This window comes from Amborella trichopoda, chromosome 6, assembly GCF_054954075.1.
Source record: "Amborella trichopoda isolate Santa Cruz 75 chromosome 6, AtrichopodaSantaCruz75HAP2 v2.0, whole genome shotgun sequence".
Classification (NCBI taxonomy): Eukaryota; Viridiplantae; Streptophyta; class Magnoliopsida; order Amborellales; family Amborellaceae; genus Amborella; species Amborella trichopoda.
This window is the reverse complement of record NC_142341.1, coordinates 34,224,793-34,245,880: the sequence shown is the minus strand read 5'-3', so window position 1 is coordinate 34,245,880 and position 21,088 is coordinate 34,224,793. Positions and strand designations below refer to the sequence as shown.

At 38.5% G+C, this 21,088-nt stretch overlaps 1 protein-coding gene across 4 annotated transcripts in view; it reads left to right on the top strand.

Moving 5' to 3' along the window:
* The first annotated feature begins 289 nt into the window (after nt 1-289).
* The window catches only part of LOC18435025 (mitochondrial pyruvate carrier 1), a 28,762-nt gene continuing 7,963 nt past the window's right edge, over nt 290-21,088 (top strand). For 2 of the 4 annotated variants that reach the window (XM_011625395.3, XM_011625394.3), the window contains exons 1-4: nt 290-366; nt 1,221-1,348; nt 10,117-10,171; nt 10,271-10,406. In XM_011625395.3, coding sequence (XP_011623697.1) covers nt 1,253-1,348; nt 10,117-10,171; nt 10,271-10,406 — 287 coding nt within the window. In that variant the 5' untranslated portion in view covers nt 290-366; nt 1,221-1,252. Of the gene's footprint in view, nt 367-1,206; nt 1,349-10,116; nt 10,172-10,270; nt 10,407-21,088 lie in introns of all 4 variants that reach the window. The other 2 variants (XM_088870869.1, XM_011625393.3) reach the window with 1 other exon arrangement.

The window sequence follows — 21,088 nt, the reverse complement described above, 5'->3', positions numbered from 1 at the left end:
ATGGTACTAGCTTCATATGTGTCTCAGCTATAGATTAGGCTTTCATTATCATTTAACGCATTAAAAAATCACTAACTATTTAAAAAAATCAGGTAAGAGCTCGTCATCCCTGAATTACCCAAAATAAAATAATAATAATAATATATTCCCACATAGTAAGAAAACTTCTAGCTTTCCTCTTTACTGCAATTATTAAAAATACAGTAAGGCTCTCACTTAGGACTTATTGCAAAACTAAAGTCCTTCAGAATTCTTAAGAAGAGCTTATTCACGCCCACTTATTGAATCCAACTCCCTCAAAATTAAGCGCACGAGGCAGCCACCCCTCTCTCTCTCGACTGCTCCTCAGTTCACCCGTGACATTAGGTATGCTATTTATTTTCTTATATTTCAATTATTTATGTGATGCATCAACTCAACGCATTGGTTTCGTTTGTATTTTCAATTCGTTCTTTAATCCAAGGATCTAAGTTCTCTCCATCTTTCTACTTGCATATATTTTTTATTTCAGAATCCAGGAATCTCTGCAGTATTTCCATCACTTTTCTTATTCTTAATGCCAAAAAGCTAGTGAAAATGTGTCTAATTTCTAGATTAAATTGCATCCTGTAATTTCTAATTTTCTATTCGAAATCGCCATTAATCCTTGAGTTTGAGAGCTGATTCAAGGGGGCCTTTTTCTTTATGATAAAGAACAACAAGGTTACTGAAAAATCAAATTTCTATGCGTCCTGCCAATGGAAATCATCTCCAGATCATAACGGGGATGAGTAGATAGCGTGCACCAATCTTCCTATATATAAAACATTAACTTATGAATCAATAATGGGTTTCCTGAATCCGTACACGTTACCTTCTCTTGTGCACGGGTGGGTGTGAGATCAATCTCAGTCTCTCTGACATTTCTCCCCGAGGCAGCATATCTTAGCGGGGAAAAAAGAAAAAAAAAATCAGTATGTACTTGCTTCTGCACTCTTTTGAGTAATACTTTTGTAAAGTCTGAATTTGTCAGTTGCTTTTATATGCTGTTTTTATCTTGTATCATTTTTTTTGATATTCATTTCATATATATGTTCCATTTGATGGGTTAATGATCTATGATGAAAATTTATATCTATTGAATGGATGTATCGACACTCTTTCATCCACTCTAGTTTGGTTTAGAATGGGATTCTGATTTAATCAAGTGAGCTTAGATGTTTATAGTTGAAACGTTTCAGGCTGCACAGGAGTGGCATCTCATTATTTCCCAATGGCTGCTGCCCTAAAGGCCTTCTTGAATAGTCCAATGGGACCAAAGACCACTCATTTTTGGGGTCCTGTTGCCAACTGGGGCTTTGTAATTGCTGTATGTGTCGTTCCTTTGGCTATCTATGCTCCCATATGTTGCATATTTCCGTAGTTTCATATGTGGTCTTTATAAATATTTTTCATGGTTATATCCATGTTCATAATGATTATTTTCTTAATGCATGATGTTATTATTGTGGAAGATTTTTTTAAGTATGAAATGTACACCCTTCTTAGCATGTGGATGTCTTTTGTTGGTGTGGGATTGACTTTTATTTGTTCTGCACTAATCTTCTTCCCTATTTATCTTTCTGATAGTCTGGGATAAAAGATCTGTACATCAATTTTGTAACTACATTCACACAGAAAAAAGGGGGAGAATCATGTCCTGACAAATTGAAAATCTGCTTTAATCAAGATGATTGTCCATTGTAGCTGGGACAATTTGCATAAACCCAATGCTATGTTGTGAAATAATCTCCTTTGTTGGCTCCTCTCCTAAGTAACTCAGGCCAATGAATCTGCAACAGCACATATATTTACTTGCAAGAGCCTAACCATTGGATATAAACCATGGAAAGTCTACCAATCAAGCTGAGTGTGGTAGCACCAAAAGCACTGGGAAATCATTATCTTTTGTTGTGTCGCTCACAATTCCAAAATCTTTGATCCCTAGTGGATGTATCATTTTCCAAGATACCTGGATACTCGTGTATCGTTATACTTGTGCACTGGTATGGCTTGGTATGGAACCACTATTGATACCGCATAGCGGATAGTCTTAAGCATTTTTTTTTTAAACTCATTGAGTCAACCTTGGACTCTCCCAAGTTGACTCAACCCAGAAATCTGGTGAATCTTGTGCTTTATCACAGGACACATACAATTCTTGCCACTGTATGCTGCTTGTGAAGAAACTCTTCTGAGTTTTATGATTGTAGAAACATGGCCAAGGCGGCTCAACATGACTTGGCTTCACGAAGCTTAGTCGGTTTAAACTTTATAATCATCCTTATTAGGGATACCTGGATTATAAAATTATAGAAATATAATAATATCGAATATGTCTCACTATATGATATTTTAGAATGTCTTCAAAAAATAAAATGGATATAATATCATATTTTGTTACAGAACTTTATTTATTCTATTTCTCATAAAAATAACAAATAAAATAATTGATGGTAGTAAAAAAGTATGATCCTAGGTGTATGGAGCTGTGAGAGTATTCAAGCATAAATTATTGTTTTATACTGCTAGTAGATGTTAGCATGTAGAGAACTACACTAAAAAGATGCTTTTATGTGTACTATATTTTTTATATTTGCCCAATTTTGGCTAGTCATATGTTACTATTAATGAATTGGTTGTTTAAAAACACGGGCATGTTTATTTTATTTTATCTTATTGAAATAGTTGAGGAACATTTGCTTTTTCTTAATAGTTAAGGACCATGGGATAGAGAAACAACTATTACACATGAATAATAGAGAAGAGGATCAAACTTTGCGCTTCTTTACTCATGCATGGGCCATAGGATGAAATTATCCGACAGATATTCATCTGTTCTATCCAAACTGGGCCTAAGAGCTTCCTCAATACTGGACTTGGTTGATTTTCTTTACTTTGGCCTCATGTGCAGTTGTGCACCTATAGCTCTCAAACTTTGCTCTACTATAGTCCTTTTATCTAAATGCTCTTAGTTTGTGATATTAGTTTGGCTTTCATTGTTGTGTTTTGTTTTTTATTTTCAAGTATGGTTAATTATATTTTCAAAAAGGCATATTTTATGTTGGACTTTTTCTGGTTTTCCTTTGTAATCTTTGCTTTGGTCAACACTTCATTTATGTTCACATTTAGGATTTTACATTTTCTACTTGTGCACTTGTGATATGAAAAAAAGTATTTGAATACTTTGAAATGCATGCATATATGTACTTATGTACTATAGATGTATTTACCTTCTTATGTATGTATTAGAACTATAGTTACCCGAATCACATACCAAGGTTGTGATTCTGGTTCGGAATCGCGATTCAGCAGTTCTCAAGATGAAACACGAATCTGGAAGATAGGAATCACGTTTCAAGAGTTTCATAATGTGTTTCAAATTATTATCTAAATCCCGATTCTTGGAAGGTTGGAATCTAGATTTCATATCCCAGAATTTGCGATTCATGGTTGCACAACAATGCGATTCAATGTGTGAGAGACGTTGATTCCAATATTTTACGAATCGCGAATCCATGTTGGTTTGGAAGCGAGTTCCTCATCCTCAAAAGGTACAGTTCTTAGATGCACGGAACAATTTTTTGATCAACATCGAATCATGCTGTAATGGCACGAAATATAGATTCAAATGCAAATGTTGAATGAAACACGTTCACAAATTGTATGTTACGGGAGGAGCTTCGGGAATTGATTCTACGTTACCAGAGGAGTTCCAGGAATCATTTCCTACCATGTTACAATTTTGTACTAGGTCAAATACCCATGATTTGGGTTTCAAGACTGTGATGTTGTGAGATCCATAAAGCCTTAATAAACTTTCGAGATGAATCCATATATAATAATATATGCCAAGTTACCCAACTGATTTAGCAATTTATAGACTATGAAGTGGGTGGCAATCCCACCTCAAGGTAATACGTTTGGGTGGCTGCCCCACCTCAAGATAGGATATTCCTATAGGATGGTTGTAATAACCAAATGCTTATGAATGATTATTTATTTTATCAAGTGAAGGATTATGTGGGGATATTTGGTAGGTTTTTCATAAAATTCTTATTAATGATCATCTACGGAATGCTTATCACTCATTGTCTTATTGTATATTTGGTGGGGCATGGACTTAAACCCCTAAAAGAAAGGAAAAAAAAGGAAATAGGTCAATGGTGATCAAAATTCATGGGCACTTATGGGATTCATGGGCACTTATGGGCTTTGAATTTTGAGGAAAATGCAACATCTTAGTCTTTCAAGCTAATACCAATCTATAATGTCGTCTATGGTATCTGCTTGGTTTTATATAGATAATTTGGGTCAAACTATGGTATCATCTATCCCCAATCATCTATGTAAAACATTGTCTATTTTCTCGTAAAATACTTCTCTATTATACGGAGGGGTTGGGTGCACAATTAGTGTATTGTGGGAATCTCGATTCCCAATTGAAATAGACAATGGTTCCAATAATGTAGGAATCACAATTCCTATTTCGTCGGATCGTGATTTCGGAAGTCATTGAACTGTGTGGGGTCATATGCGATTCTTGAAAGGTAGGAGACTCAATTCCAACATGATGGGATACTGATTCCTACAAATAAGAATCACGGTTCCTATTTTATCGGATCGCTATGATGGTTTTCATTGTACGGGCGACGATTCAGAGATTAAGAATCATCTGGCACATGCGATTCCGATTCGTTTCCGATTCTTGAAATGAATCGGAATCACAAGTGTTTCCAACAACTATAATTAGAATTGTATTTAGCCTTGGCCAGCCCCAAGCTGGTCATACCGGTCCCAAGGGTTGTGTTAGGTAGACAGTCAGTGTAAAATTTTACCAAATTTTTTCATGAATTCTGAGCGCATCCCTTGATAGAGAGCAGAATGGAAGAACATGATTCGTATAGCTGACCCCAAATAGTTGGAATAAGGCTTAGATGATGATGATGATGTTGATGTATTACAACTGCATTTGAAATTTTGAATATGTATGTAGAAAATGTATATGACTTTGTATCATGCATGCATATACACATATATAGACATTCATTGTTGGTATGCGCAACAAGAAAGTTGAGAATTTAAAGGTGAAATTTTTGGAGGTTGGGGGGAAGGAAATGGAAGTGTGACAAATTAAACACAAAAGATGAAATGATAGAAGTAGTGAAATAATTGAGTTTTTCTAAAGAAAAAAATGATGAAGAAATCTACCACCACTTGTTAATTCTGTGTTACATGAATTCTTTGAAAAGGGTCCCATACCCGTGTCGGAGACCTTTGGACATGCATACTGGTACGGATCATAGTTACCGGAATCTCTCCACCGACCTCGCGTTTTCGGTTCTGAAACCCGATTCTGTGTTTCCGTTAAGGAGTCTCCATGGAAACCGTTGTTCGGAACCAAGGAAACTCAGTTCCTCTATTTTGAAATCTCGATTCAATACATCTTTAGATACCATTTTTTGGAACCAAGGAAACTCGATTCCTTAATTTCATAATCTTGATTCAGCACATCTTTAGAAACTATTTATCGGAACCAAGGAAACTCGATTCCTTAATTTCGGAATCTCGATCCAACACATCTTTAGAAACTTGAACCCATTAATTGTGGGTAGATGTTCCCAAATATCTCGAATTTGGATTCCAGCGAGGATTAAATCTTGATTCCACGTCAATTGAAGTAGAAATCTTCCTTCGAATGCTTTTAGTGGTTGCAGGGTTTCAGTATTTTACTTGTGCTACCCTGGATCGCCTTTACTTTAAATTTAAAATATAACTGGTAAATACAACACATACAATTAAAAGTAAAACCATGGTGTAGACATAATCCTATTTTGTCTTTATGATAATGAAGTCAAAATCACAATTTAGAAATTATTGTCTTTTGTATATAATGACCATAAGTTTAATAGTCAACACAATCACTTTAAACTTTGGAAAACCTTTTAATAAGAAACATCCAATATAGGTTCTAAAGTTGATGAGGCTCAAGATGTGCTTATAGCTTCCTTCTCCATAAAAATGAAATCACGATTCTTGGTAGGGGTCGTCAAATGCATTCCATAGTCCATATTATTGTAAATCTCGATCTCAAACTGGCATGGATCTCTGATGCATAAACTTCAGAAACTTGATTTCAAATATGTTAGAATCACGATTCGAAATATCAACATATCTCTGTTCCACATGTCGGAAACTCGATTCCATAGATGTCGAAAATTCGATTCCGCATATTAAAGAATCTTGACTCGTGCAGTGTTGATTTCTGGGGGATGGGAATCTCGATTCCAAGGAGGACGGAATCTCGATTCCATATGTGAATGAAACTTGGATCTATTTCGGTTGAAATACGATTCTCAAAAACTAGGAATCTCGTTCATAGCGATTCCTATTGTACGGACAACGATTCCTAAGATGAGATTCTTCGATCTGATCGTGATTCTGCAATTCCGGTTCCTAAAACGATTCGGGTTCCTAGGCATTTCCAACAATTATGGTACGGATTCTTCTGGATTTGCAACTGGATTGGGTGATTTCGGGAAATGGAAGGCTATGATAGACCATTATGCCGTAGCCCCATTAGCATGGTGGCCGAAAACCAAAGAGGTTCCAATTTTTGGTGTTGAATCAAAAGCATCTATGATCTATCATATGTTTTGTACATTTTTTTTTTTAACTGCAAAATGGTAGTGCGTCTTGTTTTATACCCACACGCCTTATCTTCTACGTATCATGAATGGAATATTATGAATTTTTTTGCTGGTCTTTGTAAGCATCTGTCATTTGTACATACATACATATATACAATATTATGTATGGAGTATTACAAATTTTTTGCTAGTGTTTGCGAGTATCTATCATCAACCTTGGGTTTGCCCCTCTTACAAAGGAACTTAACCTATCAGCACGATAAAAAAGATGAGGGCGAAGGAGAGTTTGTTGCTTTTCCTGGAGAGCTAAGACAGAGATGTCAAGGGCACAACCCTGGAGGGTTATATCGAAGGAGTCATTGACCATGAATGGCTGTCGACAATAGAATCAGTGGCCATTGGTGAGCTACTATTTGAGTTCAGCTTCATAGACCTTGATGGGGAGGAGGAACACGATTCCATTACACTTCTAGCACAAGGGAACATGCCTCAGGGCCAGCTAGTAATGTAAAGATTTTCAATTAGGGCATAACATTCTCTGCAAAAAAAAATTCTCAATACCAACGTTAACAATTATAAAAAAAAACACATTCTCTACTAAAATGAGCTAAGAACAGAGTCTGCATGGCATCTATCAAAATCATAATCTGAATGTGTGATCGACTTCTCTTCACCGTCCTATGCATGATGATGCGCATTTGTTGAGCTGGGATCTTTTTAGCTACATGTGAAATCCACTGTAAACTCATGCTAATTGATCAAAGACCACCCCTTGTTAGAGCTGGGACACTTCAAACTAAATTTGCAGCATTGGGGTGTCCTAACTGAGAGGGAACCAATCATTAAGTCCTAGTTTAAGGCTTGGCAGATTCAAATGCTCCTATTGGTATGGTGCCTATCCTTGTGATAAAGATAATATAAGACTTTCAGATTCCACACTAAAAGAGTCCCAACCATAGTTGTTGGAAACGTCTGTGATTCCAAATCGTTTTTGGAATCGGAATCGCAGGATCGCGTTTATCAGAAGTTTCGGAATCTAGGAATCGGTGTCTGTAAAATTCGGATTTGAGAAAAATGATTCTCACTATTTCGGAATCGTGATTCAAAAAATTAGGAATCATGTTTCCTATTTGCAAGAATCGATGTCCCTTCATGTTGGAATCACGTTTCATACCTATATGAAATCACACATGACCCCACTTGTTTCGGTGGTTGTTGGAATCATGATTCGATTAGATTGGAATCATGATTCCTAAAAATTTGGAATTGTGATTCCTAAAAATAAGGAATTGTGATTCTAAAAATTCTAGAATCGTTGTCTCCTTCAACTTGGAATCAACATTCTCACCATTCTGGAATTGTGATTCTCCCCATATTGAAATCGATATTCTCCCCTTACTAGATTGCGAACCAATTCCCTCCGGTATATGAGAGAAGTATTCATAAAATATATAAATTCACCCATTACTACAAGATCAAATTTTGGTCTGTATATACTCAGCCTAGGACTCCAAGTACTAATGTCAACCTTTATGATATCTTTGTCGACAATCCCATACAATGAACTCGGTCTACCGATAATCCTATTATGCCTACAAGGTCTGGAGCTAGTCTACGGCATACAAAGAGTGAGAACAAGGGCGAACTCCCTTTATCTCATTTCCTTGAATTATAAAATACGTACATGACATAGTAATTATTCTTTGTTAAATGTAGTTTTGAGTCTTTTGACTTTGAAAAATTGAGTTATTCAATTTTTAATCAATTTCTTTTGATATTTAATGATTAATTTAACTTAAAACACCACACCGGACACTTCGCTCATATCTTTATTATGTTCTTATTTTACTTAAAGAAAAGCATTTTTATCCTCTTATTCAACTTGAAGAAATGACAATGCCGATCATATATTAAACATTATTACATTAGTAGTTTAGTACCAACACCATTTACCAAACATTATTAAATTTGAAGTAACATATTTTTTTAGTATTATTTATTCTTGATAAGAGTTCTTAAAAAGTAACATGGAATGAAGGATGGAAATATTAGTAAATTAAGAAAAAAAAACTTTAACATATTACCCAAATTTTAAATTTTGATTTTATTGCCATGTGCAACAACTTCAAATTCTCTCATGTTCTCATACATGTCGCTCTCACTCATGATTGAGCACACATCTGAGGGTTTCTGCTCTCCTTATGCTCACATTACTTTCATGTTATATATTATTTAGTTGAAAACTTGAAGTCCCTATTCTCACATTACTTTCGTGTTATATTATTTAGCTGAAGACTTGAAGTTCCTATTCTCACATTACTTTCATGTTATATTATTTAGTTGAAGAATTAAAGTTCCTATTCTTTGAATCAACGTTTATTATAAGTAGAATCACATTGTTGTGTAGCAAAGAATCACGATGTCTGCGATATAGAAACTTGATTCCAACCAACATGGATTCGCAATTCCAAAAAATTTGGTATCAACGTTTCTCACAAGGAGAATCACATTCTTGTGTAGCTAAGAATCATAAAGTCCTCGATATGGAATCTTGATTCCAGCAATCCAGGAATCGAGATTCCTAAACTAGGTGGAATCGCATTCCCCAAAAATGGAAACGTGATTCCTTTCTTTTAGAATCGACTTTCGCCTGGGAAAACGTTGAATTGAGATTCCGAAATGGAATCGCTACCCTCATAGGCGATTCGGGTAACTATAGTCCCTACTCCTTAAAGCTCTTTAAGGAAATTTGGACATCAAGCCTGTTTGCCCCTTTTAATCAAAATGGTTAGAGATTGAGCTATGGCATCTGAGGTGATCTGCATAATTGCACAATCCTGCACGTATTTTGTCGCCATAATCCCATGAAAGGAGATTTAAGAGTATCCTGGAAGGTCCTGCTTGTATATGATCCAAAGTTATGGCTTTAGACATTGCTACAATGTTTTGCATATCTTGTGCTTGTGAAGTATTTGACATGGATTCGTCACTCATTTTGGGGTATTCAGTTGTCATAGGTGCTGATATTGTTTTTTATTTTTTTTCGAGAATAATCAACAAAAAAGAAGGCCACTGAATCCATCACAAACCTATCCATGAAAAGAAAGGAAAATCTTGTCAGGCTACTGTCATGTGGAAGTGGATGGTGGGATAGAACATAACAAGTAGGACCATAGATCTAAACTTGTGGCATCAACCTTGAGCATGGATCTATAAACCATAAAATCTAAAGTACAGATTTAACCTACATTTTGAAATATGTATTGGCAAAGTGACCGTCATATGCATAAAATAGCATGGAGGTAAGATTTGATTTTTTGAAGTTGTACATGTAGGTAAGATTTTATTCCATTATGCCATGCAGTTCTAACTATCATGTGCTACAATAATTCATATTCTAATTTCTTGGGAGTAAAGTGATAGATATGTGGAATGTCTGCTTTTTCAGGGATTGGTAGACACAAAAAAGCCCCCAGAATTGATATCTGGAAACATGACTTCAGGTTAGGAGATCTACATAACTTGGATCTTAATGTCTCCTTGTTGATTATAAAGCCAAGAGTTAAATCTTTGAAATTAGAATTCTTTATTTGTTACTGCAGCAATGTGTGTTTATTCGGGGCTTTTCATGAGGTTTGCTTGGATGGTACAACCTCGTAACTATTTGCTTCTAGCCTGCCATGTCTCCAATGAAAGCGTTCAACTCTACCAACTGTCACGGTGGGCAGCTGCTCAGGGGTATGAAACTAGTTGAATAAACCTTGAACATTAGATTTCATCTATTTTAGTACTTGGAAATAACAATATGCTTACCTGCTCTGTAGTTTCTCTTAGCATACAATTTTTTATTTTTCCGCTCTTTGGACACTGATTTGTTTGTATTCCCTTGCCAAGGACTTTAACTCCTGCTTAAATTGTTTTGAGCGTCATTACTTTGAAGTTAATTATAATTCTTATCATTATTCTGGAAAGAAAATGATCAGACCATTGTAGCTTGTAATTTTCTTCATCCGCATCAAGACACCATGGGATACACTGGGTAACAATCATATTATTGAACGAATTCTTAAAAAAAAAAACGAAAAAAGAAAAGAAAAGAGAATAGAGAAACATTGTGTAATATGTCGCTAATATGCTTAGATCCATTGTCTGCTGTAATACAAAACATTGTAAAAATCTGGCCTTTTTATCATTTAGGGGTCGTTTGGGTACCTGAAAATTTATTACATGACAATAGATTACAAGGAAATATGACATTTCCACCGTTTGGGTACACTTTATAGTAAGGAAATAGAAAGAGATTACCCCGAGATTTCTCCAAAAATCACGAAACACATTACGCTCGGTGAAAGGTGAAAAATCTATTACGCGCTTGACGGGTAATCTTTGGGAAATATTTTCGCATGCGTATCTCTCTGCCCTATCACTCGCTAGGTGATCCCTCCCCTCTAAGCCCGCCCTCTCTCTCTCTTTAGCCCATAACTATCACTCGCTTGGTGATCCCTCCCCTTCTCTAAGCCCGCCCCCTCTCTCTCTTGAACCCATACCTATCACTCGCTAGGTGATCCCTCCCCTCCTCTAAGCCCGCCCCCTCTCTCTCTTGAGCCCATACCTCTCACTCGCTAGGTGATCCCTCCCCTCTAACCCCGCATTTTCTCTCTCTTGAGCTCTAATAATTGGTTTGCATAAGGTGCTCCCTCTCTCTTTAAGGCCCTTTCATCTCCTCTGGACTTTTTCCTTTTTTTAAGCCCCTTCCTCTCATATGGACTTTTTCCTATTTTTTTAAGTCCCCTTTCTCTGATATGTGCTTTTTCCATTCTCCCTCTCCCCTTAGCATATCCATTCTCCGTAGCAAATCTAATCAATGAGAAATTACACAACATAATTATAATAAAAAATTTCACACAACATAAACCTCATAAGAGATTAGTAAAAGCTCAATTGAAATAAGATACCTCTCTAGTCACAATTGTAATAAAAAATTTCACACGACATAATCCTCATAAGAGATTAGTAAAAGCTCAATTGAAATAAGATACCTTTTTAGTCTCCTCCAATACCTCAAAATTTTCTACTGCAATTACCAAACCTTCTAGTTTACTAATCAAACGTCTTTCCATTTTTTAACTTGTACCATAAAGATTTTTAACTTGGTATCATAAATTTATTGCTTATTTTAATTATATAGATAGACATTTGAAATACTTCTATAAAAAATTAATAAAAATAAGGCTTATTACAATAAAAACATGTTATTCCAATCATATTATTCCAATGACTTATCATGTTGAAACCAAAGTCTAATCATGTTAGAAGACATGTGATTCCATATAAGTGTCAAAGGCATGCAAAATAAGTAGGACATTTTGTGATGATGACTTCAGAATGGTACAAGTTGTTATTAGAAAATCTTTTTTGAATGGTGATGATGTTATTATTAGAAAATATTTTTAGAATGATGTGATGATGACTTTAATTCCGCATTTCAGTGGAATTTTGTGACAAAAAAAGAAAGAAATGATAGTTTATAGGCAAGTGCCGGTAAAATGTTGGTAATGCATTTCCCATATTTCTTCCTGACATAGCCAAATAGTGGCAATGTATTTCCTAGGTTGCATCTAAATACTACCCAAAAAGTAACAATCCATATGTAGGCAATGCATTACGCAGTAATGTATTAGGCCAGTAATATATTTTACAGACAATATATTTCAAGGTATCCAAACGGCCCCTTAGTTGCATTTATGTACGAATCACACACATATGAAAACATAAGAAATTATTTATAGAGAAAGAAGAGTGCCACTCTGGGACTTTCCCTAAATGTATATTGTCGCATGAGCTTCTCTATTATCTGTAGGGTGATATGAGATGTTATCTGCGAAAATATATGGTGTCCTCAATTGGGAGTCAATCTAGCATCTCAAGGGGAGTGGGGGATGTAGGGGATATCAAAGGTGGGACATGAACCCATGACGTGGTGCTTAATTGTCGACACCCCAACCTATCTTGTAAAATGGGTAGGCCAGCTTGGCTTATCAGGACAAACTTAACAGGTTCAAAATCTTGACCTCCTTAACACAAACTGGATGCCTTACCATTGGGTCCAAGTTCATAGAGACAGGTGCTTCCAATATACTTTTAAGATTCTAGCATTTGTTCTGCAACTAGATGCCGCTACGAGGGGTAGATTGGATTAGCCATATTACTCTTTATGGTTTAATTTGGGGAGACCTGTGTCATATATTTTGATTTTAGAGGTTTGGGAAACATTGGGTGTTTTAGAAGATCTAAAGAAATAAAAAATCATGTAAGTTGCTTTTCTATTGCAAGGGCTAGTTTGGATGGACCACTTATATAGAAATAGTTCCATTTATCTGCCCTGCTTGTATTAATTTTAGGAATTGTTCAGTTTGCTCTAGGTTTTCATGAGTAGGTCTTATTTCTCTGCCCTTACTTGGAAAATGGGGAAATCTCTGTCCACATTTACTTGTAAAGGACCTCTTATTCCCCCATTTGTATATATCGCCAGCCATCATCACTATAGCTTTACAGGAATGTTCAAAGGGGCCCTAATAAAGTACCTATTACTGCTTAAAATTACCTCCCCCCAATCACACTCTCTGGATGGTAATAAAGAAATTTGAGATCTGGAAAACTAACTCTTTCTCTCTCTCTCTCTCTCATGAGTGTGGGCATGAAGCATTTTTCTACAGAACTTGATAAAATTTTTTTTAGTTAATTTTTGAACCTCAAGAGAGATTGGAAAGGATTGCACACCCCACCCCACACCACCCCCCCCCCCTCCCCCCCCCCCTCCCCCCCCCCTCCCCCCCCCCCAAGTTGGATATTCCTCTTTTATGTAGTTTTTTCCCATGCAGTATACCTTTTTATACTGTCCACTGTGAATGCATGAATGTATACTTGAAGTATTTTTGTGTGCTCTCTCTGCAGATTATGTTAAATCTATTTATGTTTTGTTTCAAAACAAACACATATTTAATTTTTTGCTGGTCTATTTGGTTTTGGATGGTACTAGGGACCACATTTGGTTTTCAACTTCTATTTTGTAAACCCTGAATTTCTCAAATACTTCATCTTTTGTTCTAATTAGATAAAACATAGGTGTATCTTGAGAAATCATCTATGAAAGTGAGTATTTCTTCCCACCACGAGTTTGTACTTTTCTCAGATCACATACATCATTGTGTATCAATTCCAGTAACCTGGATCTTCTTGCCCCTTTAGGAAAGGGTTTCCTTGTGATCTTTGATGTTACACATACATCACACAATATTTTTTAAATTCGCACACTTAGGAATTAGGTCTAAAAAACTCATTTTTCTCAATGCATTATAATTAACATGACCTAATCTACTATGCCATAGAGAGAAGGAGTCAAACATATTAAGTTTGAACATTCCCTCAGTAGCATATCCCCTTCCCACAAAGACATCGTTCTTCGACAAGATAAACTTGTCGGACTCAAAGACATGTTTGAAACCTCTCTTGTTCAAAAGATATGCAGACACCAAGTTTATCTGGACTTCAGGGGCATGAAACATCCAGAAGGGTGAGGACTTTACTGGGCGTAAATTTTACTTCCATTGTCCCTTTACCAAGTACTTTAGATGAGGAAGAATTGCCCATATAGAGGATACTATCCTCCCCTACCATTTCATAGGTCCTAGACATATTTATGTTATGATAAACATGTCTGGTAGCTCCAGAGTCCCACCATTCTGTAGTGCCCCCTACTGCATTAGCTTCAGAGATCATAGAGACAAATCTTTCTTCGACCACATTGGCATGAGCCTGTTGTCTCATTCAAATTCTATAATATTTCTTCATATGGTCGGCTTTGCCGCAAAAATGGCATACCATGGGTTTCTTACCCTTATCCTAAGCTGTCTTTGTATTTGAAACTTTCGGATCCTTCTTTTCTTCTTTCTTTTCTTCCATTTTTCTTCGTCTTTCAGACCTTGGCTTCTTCTTTCTCGGACCTTCAACTATATGGGCTCTGACAACCATCTGAGACTTGTAGTCTTTCTTATCTTGGAGTCTAGTCTCTTCTTCGATCCTCAGATGGATCATCAACTGTTCAAGACTAAAATCTTCTGACTTGTGCATCAGAGAGTTTGGGTAGTCTTTCCAAGAGGGCGGCAATTTATCAATTATTGCCCCGACATGGAATAACTCATCAAATTTAATACCATTAGATGCTAGTTCATTGGCTATAATTTGAAAAGCATGAATTTGAGCCAATATCAATTTTTCTTCTGTAATTTTGAAATTTAAGTATCGACTAATGATACACTTCTTTCTATCAGCATCTTCTTCTTTATATTTGGCTTCTAAAGCTTCGCATAGTGCCTTTGCAATTGACATTTCTGAGTAAAGATTAAACAGAGGATCACTTAAGGCATTCAGGATATGCTCTCTCTATATAATCGTTTTTGTCCCATGTTTCAATTTCTTCGACAGTTTGATCTTTAGAACTCTGATCACCGGTAGATTCTGCCGATGTAATTGTAGCAACAAGACGGGGATTTCTGAGTACATACTCTACTTTTAAAGTCTTTAGCAAAAATAAAACCTTAGACTGTCATCTTCTGAAATTAATTCCTTCAAAACAATCCAGCCTTACAAAAACCTAGGTCATAGCTTTCAGTGAGCTTCTCGTGATTTAAACACTTCGAAACTGTTAGTTTCAATCTCGGTATTTAACCGGATTAACCAATAAAACTCAGACAATCGATCGAAAGTCTGTATTCTGGAGGCACGAGAGGAGCTTGCTTTCTTCGAAGTGTTTAATGCCCCCAACTCGGTTAGAAAACCCATATGCAAACGGTACCAGCGAGAACACTCCCAAGATACAACCAGATCAGGAAGAAGTTCTTGAATCTCTGAGTTCGACGCTCAAAGACTTGCTCAAAGCTATAGTAAATAAGCTGATATGTTTTTTACTATAAAATTCAACCCACTGGTTTAGAAATCACCCAAAAGTCTTTCTTTGTTTTAACAAGAAAAAAATTCCTTAAAACATACAGTATTGTGTCATCAGAAAGAAATTCCCATAAGCATACAGTACTGTAACAGAAAAGGACTTCTCTTTACAGAAAAGACACTTGTCTTTATGATGAAAAATATGGTGAACCCATCGTGAAAATAAAGTATATATACAGATTCTAACATCAAAATATCACTTGAAGAGTACAAGTTGCTGTAAAATTCAACTCTTATGATGGGTATTTGATCATCATGTTACCATGGCATACCCATCACAATAAAATATTTAGAAAAGTAAAACACATAGAGAGAGAGAGAGAGAAAGAAAGATACGATCTTTGAATCTTCATGTCTTTATTCTTCTTGAAACCAAATAGTGTATGATTATAAGTGAGATGGAAAAGATATGTCAAAAAGATAGAGAACCACATCATCATATTATGGATGATGATTGAGGGTTGTAAGCACCTCATGTCTAATGTGGCAAAATGAGAGATGAAAAAAAGGAGAAAGAAAAAGGTTGGCACCACATGTCGCCTTAGTAGCAATGCTATGAAACTTACATGTGGCGTCAACATTCATTCTTATTTAATGCCATTAAGTGTGATGTGTTGACATCTGATATAAGTTTCATAGCATTGCTATTAGGGCGACATGTGGTGTGAACCTTTTTCTCTCTCCGTCCTTTTTCCATTTCTCTTTTTTCCACATTATATGTGGGGTGTTTGCATCACATAATCATCATCCATAGTATGATGATGCGGTTCTCTATCTTTTTTACATATCTTTCCCATCTCACTTATAAATATACACTATTTGGTTTCAAAAAGAATAAAGACATATGAAGATTTAGAGATCGTATCTTTCTTTCTTTCTCTCTCTTTCTCTCTCTTTAAGTGTTTTATCTTTTCCAATATTTTATTGTGATGGGTATGCCATGGTAATATGATGATCGAACACTATCTTAAGTGTTGAATTTTTCAACAACTTGTACTCTTCAGGTGATATTTTGATGTTAGAATCTGTATAAATACTTTATTTTCATGATAAGTTCACCATATTTTTCATCATAAAGACAAGTGTCTTTTCTGTTAAGAGAAGTCTTTTTCTGTTATTGTACTGTATGCTTATGGGAATTTCTTTCTGATTACATAGTACTGTATGTTTTAAGGAATTTTTTTCTTTTTTAAAGCAGAGAAAGACTTTTGGGTATTTCTAAACCAGTGGGTTGAATTTTATAGTGAAGAATATATCAACTTATTTACTGTGGTTTTGAGAGAGTCTTTGAGCATGCAACTTAGAGATTCAGGAACTTCTTCTTGATCTGGCTGTATTTTGGGAGTATTCTCACTGGTACCGCTTGCATATCGGTATTCTAACCGAGTCTGGGGCCTTAAACACTTCAAAGAAAACGAGCTCCTCTTGTGCCTTCAGATCACAGACTTTCGATCGACTGTCTGAGTTTTATTGGTTAAGCTGACAGAAACTAACACATTAATCATTTTATCTTAGAGTTGGTGTGAATCAGTGTTGTTGCATCAATGGCTTTTGGCTTTGTGTCATATATAGACACATTTCAACATATGGGGACACTGGGTATATAAACAAGTTAGATAGGAGTACATTGGGGGGCTTGATCTCCGCTCATTTTGAGTTGTCTTGTTCATTCTACTCCCTCTCCATCTATATAGTTGGTGTTATAAAGGGGAAAAATAAAGAAACGACGCATTCGGAAATGTCTTACGTACCAGACACTTGTGACACTTAGACACGGAGCCCCTCGTGTTGGTGTCAATGTAACATCGATATAAGTACATTAGTATCCTTTTGAAATGTTTGATCCCTTCCATCTACTCTATGATTTTTGTGCATGTGATTAGATTTTTTGACATGTGACCTTTATAAATTGAAAGAAATGCAATTTCTCTGATGAAATGTACATTATCATTTTGTGGTCGTATTGCATGGTGGGTTCCGTTACTTCAAAAAGAAAAAAATAGTTGGCCTTGGCCTTGAAATCAATACTATCAAAATGCCACAAATAGTTACCATCCAAAAATGAAGGAACAAGAGAGAAAAAAAAGAGGTATGTCTCTTCCCCAACTCTACCAAACCTATGCCCATCTAGTCCATCCTCTGCCTCCACCCCCTCCTCCGCTACCCCTACCCATTCCCTCTTCTCCTTCCTTCCAACATCCTCAGCCCCCCCACCCACCCACCCACCCCAAAAAACCCCTCGTCACAACCAGTCTGCCGTGCTTCTTACCTCCTTGCAGAAGTACCCAAACTCCTTTGTGTTTGTGGTACAGTTAGTTCATCGCTCGCCCAGTCGCTCCAACATTCCTTGGTTGGAATCTTCCATCCATCTAGAGGCTATGTGAGATGCATCTAACAATGGGGACTGAGCTTATGGGGATAACCTGACCTTTGCTGCTGCAAACTTTCTGACGGCCTCATCCTCTTCTCTTTCCTCTCCAACTCTACAGCTTAGAGAGCTCTTCAATGGCCCTCCTCCAATTTTAAAGGAGCTTCTCTCTATCCAATGGAGCAAAGACTTAGGTGCCTACACCAAGCAGAAGGTGTGGCTCAAAGTCTTCAACATCCCTCTCCATGCTTGGCACCCGGACACCTTCAAATCCATTGGGGATGCTTGTGGAGGCTTCATCTCTGTGCATTGGAGGTCGTCTTACAACCTGCCTCTTGGCTTTATCCAGGCTCTCATCGAAACCTTCAAGCCCCGTCTCATTCCTCCATATATCTGGTTAGAAATTGAAAGTCTGTTCTACACCATACGTCTGGCTTGGGTTTTGGTTTCTCCTCCCTCGTTTCACCACTTCCCGATGGAGCTTGTGACACAACCTGCCCCCCTCAAGGCCCCCCAGAAAGAATGAACCACAGTCACCTGTGGATATTGTTGCAGAAAACTTCATCGTGGTTGTCCGATGATCCATCATAGGTTGCAGCCCTCAAGACCACCTTCGCCTCAGTTACACCCTGTCGCACTGACCTTAGTGGTCCAACCCTCTCTTCCCGTAATCGTCACCCAGACCAACCCCTCCTCTGCCCTACACATGTCCCCTTCACTCGTTTCACTCCCGTTCCATCCAGTTGTCCATCACCTATTTCCCATGCTCTTGGTAGTCACATGCCTGCGTCCCCCCTAGACTACCACGTGGCTCCCCCTGGTACATCCCATAATGAGGCCCCTGACTGCCCCGTATCCCCCCGCACTCCCCTCGTCTACTGAGGCTGACCTTGGGTCCTCCCCACTGTACGATAGTTGCTGACTGGACATTCTGCCCCCCCCCCCCCCCCCCCAATCGCCGTCTGTGTGTGGTCCCTCTGTGCATCAAGAAAGACTCTTTCCCCCTCATCCTGTCTCTTTACCATCTACCTCTCATCTCGAGACTCTTCGACCGTTCTCTCCCTTCTCCCTTGTCGTCTCTCTTCCTCTCCACCACCCTCTCTTTCACCTCTTATCTCCTCCCCACCTTTGATTCCTATCCCGGCCTAACCCAATGGCCCTTCAACCTGGCCTTCCTCCTGTGTAGTTGACTTGAGCCACCAGCGATCATGTCACCTCTCGAGAAGTTGGGTCTCCCTCATCCCTTTCCTAAACCCTTCCTCTCCTGCCATCCCTCCGGCCCCTCCCTTCTTAGGTGACCCACTTCCCGTAGAACCTCACCTTTTTGTGTCGGCCAATGATTCACCTCTTGAAGTGCCTCGCTTGCCAAACCCAGGTTTGCTCCAAGCTGACCCAATCCCCTCTACTGTAAGTCGTGAATCCTCTCTCCCGACCATCTTGGCCCATCCCTCGACTCCCCCTTTGCCTATCTCATCCATGGCCTTCTCCTCTTCTCTCTCTATGGACAACCCTCCTTCCTCACATCCCCTTATTCCATCATCTTGGATGCCTCCCTCCTCCCTATCCCTTCACCCACTTCTACATCTCGGGACCTCTGGAACCCCAAACATATCCTGACCCCATGCCTTAACCCATCCCTTTGTTTCGCGCATCGTTCGCCTTCAGTAGTAGCAACTATCATCACCCCCCCCTTTCGTCCATACTTCCCTTCACCTTTCTCCCTTTCTCCACCGCTGCCTTTGCCAAACTTGCCTTCCCCCTCCCCTTCCCCTTAATTGTTGGTTTACTCCCCACCCCCCTGAGGGGGGCTAGCTCTCCTGGGCCAAACACCAACCCCCTTACTTCTTCAACCCTCTCCGCCATTGTCTTCCATCCCGTGTCCCCCGAACTGCCACCGATCCTCCCTCGCCTCCCCCTCTTCTCTTGCTCCCTCAGCTGCCCTGGAAGCTACTCCCTGTACTCCTTAGCTATTCCCTAATTCCTAGAGGAAGCTCTCCCACTCCCCCTCTACTTTTCTATGACTCGTCCACCACGACAGCTGGCTCTCTTTTGGCATTTGCTACATCAGTTGACTCTGCTTTCGTCGACAATCTGGAGAGGGCACAAGGCAACCAAAACCTGGTGTTGAAGGCCATGGTGCTTGACCACGATAGATCGGAGGAGGCCATTTGAGCTTTGTCACTGCAGACGTAGAGACTACGTTCTGAGTGGGTAAAAAGGGCTGCATGGATCTTTCAAATCTCCATTTTAGTGTTAACTACTATCGGTCGAACCCCCTCTCTTCTCCTTGCCCCTCCACTACCTAACCCCACCGGCACTTTTTGAGAAGTGTACCCCCTCCATACCCTTGTCCACATGAAAATCCTGATATAGAACATCCGGGTTCTAGGTGACGCAGTCAAACGTAGGACTGTGCACAATTTTTGCATGAAACATTCGCTTTCTCTCCTAGCTCTCATTGAAACCAAGCTCTCTTCTCCCACTGGTGATGGTTAGACAAGTTTGGGGTTCCTGCCCCTACCAATGGGCATCGGTTGAGGCTAGAGGGGCCTCAGGAAGGATTTGGGTCATCTGGGACCCCTCTACACATTCTCATGTTCTCTCCCAAATTGGAGCTTCTCCATTTCCGGGGTCTTCTCTACAATCTCCGACGGACTACACTGGAAATTCACGGCTGTGTATGGCCCTAACTCCATCTCCCTTCGCAACTGCTTTTGAGAGGAACTTGACATAGTGGCCTTAGTCTCCCTTCGGTGCTTAGGTGGTGACTTTAAGGTCACACAGTGGTCCTTCGAGTTCAACTCTAACCTCAGAATCTCCTAAGCAATGTTGCCCTTTTAGACTTCGTCTTTAGGCACCACCTCATTGATATTCCTCTCTAAGGAGCCCAATTCACCTGGTCAGACCACTTGGCCACCCCAACCCTCTCCAAACTTGACAGATACTGCCTTCCCCCGAATGGGACTCAACCTTTATGGGATCCCACTTGTTGGCCCTACCAAAGCCCACCTTTGACCATTACCCCATTTTGTTGGATACCAACCCC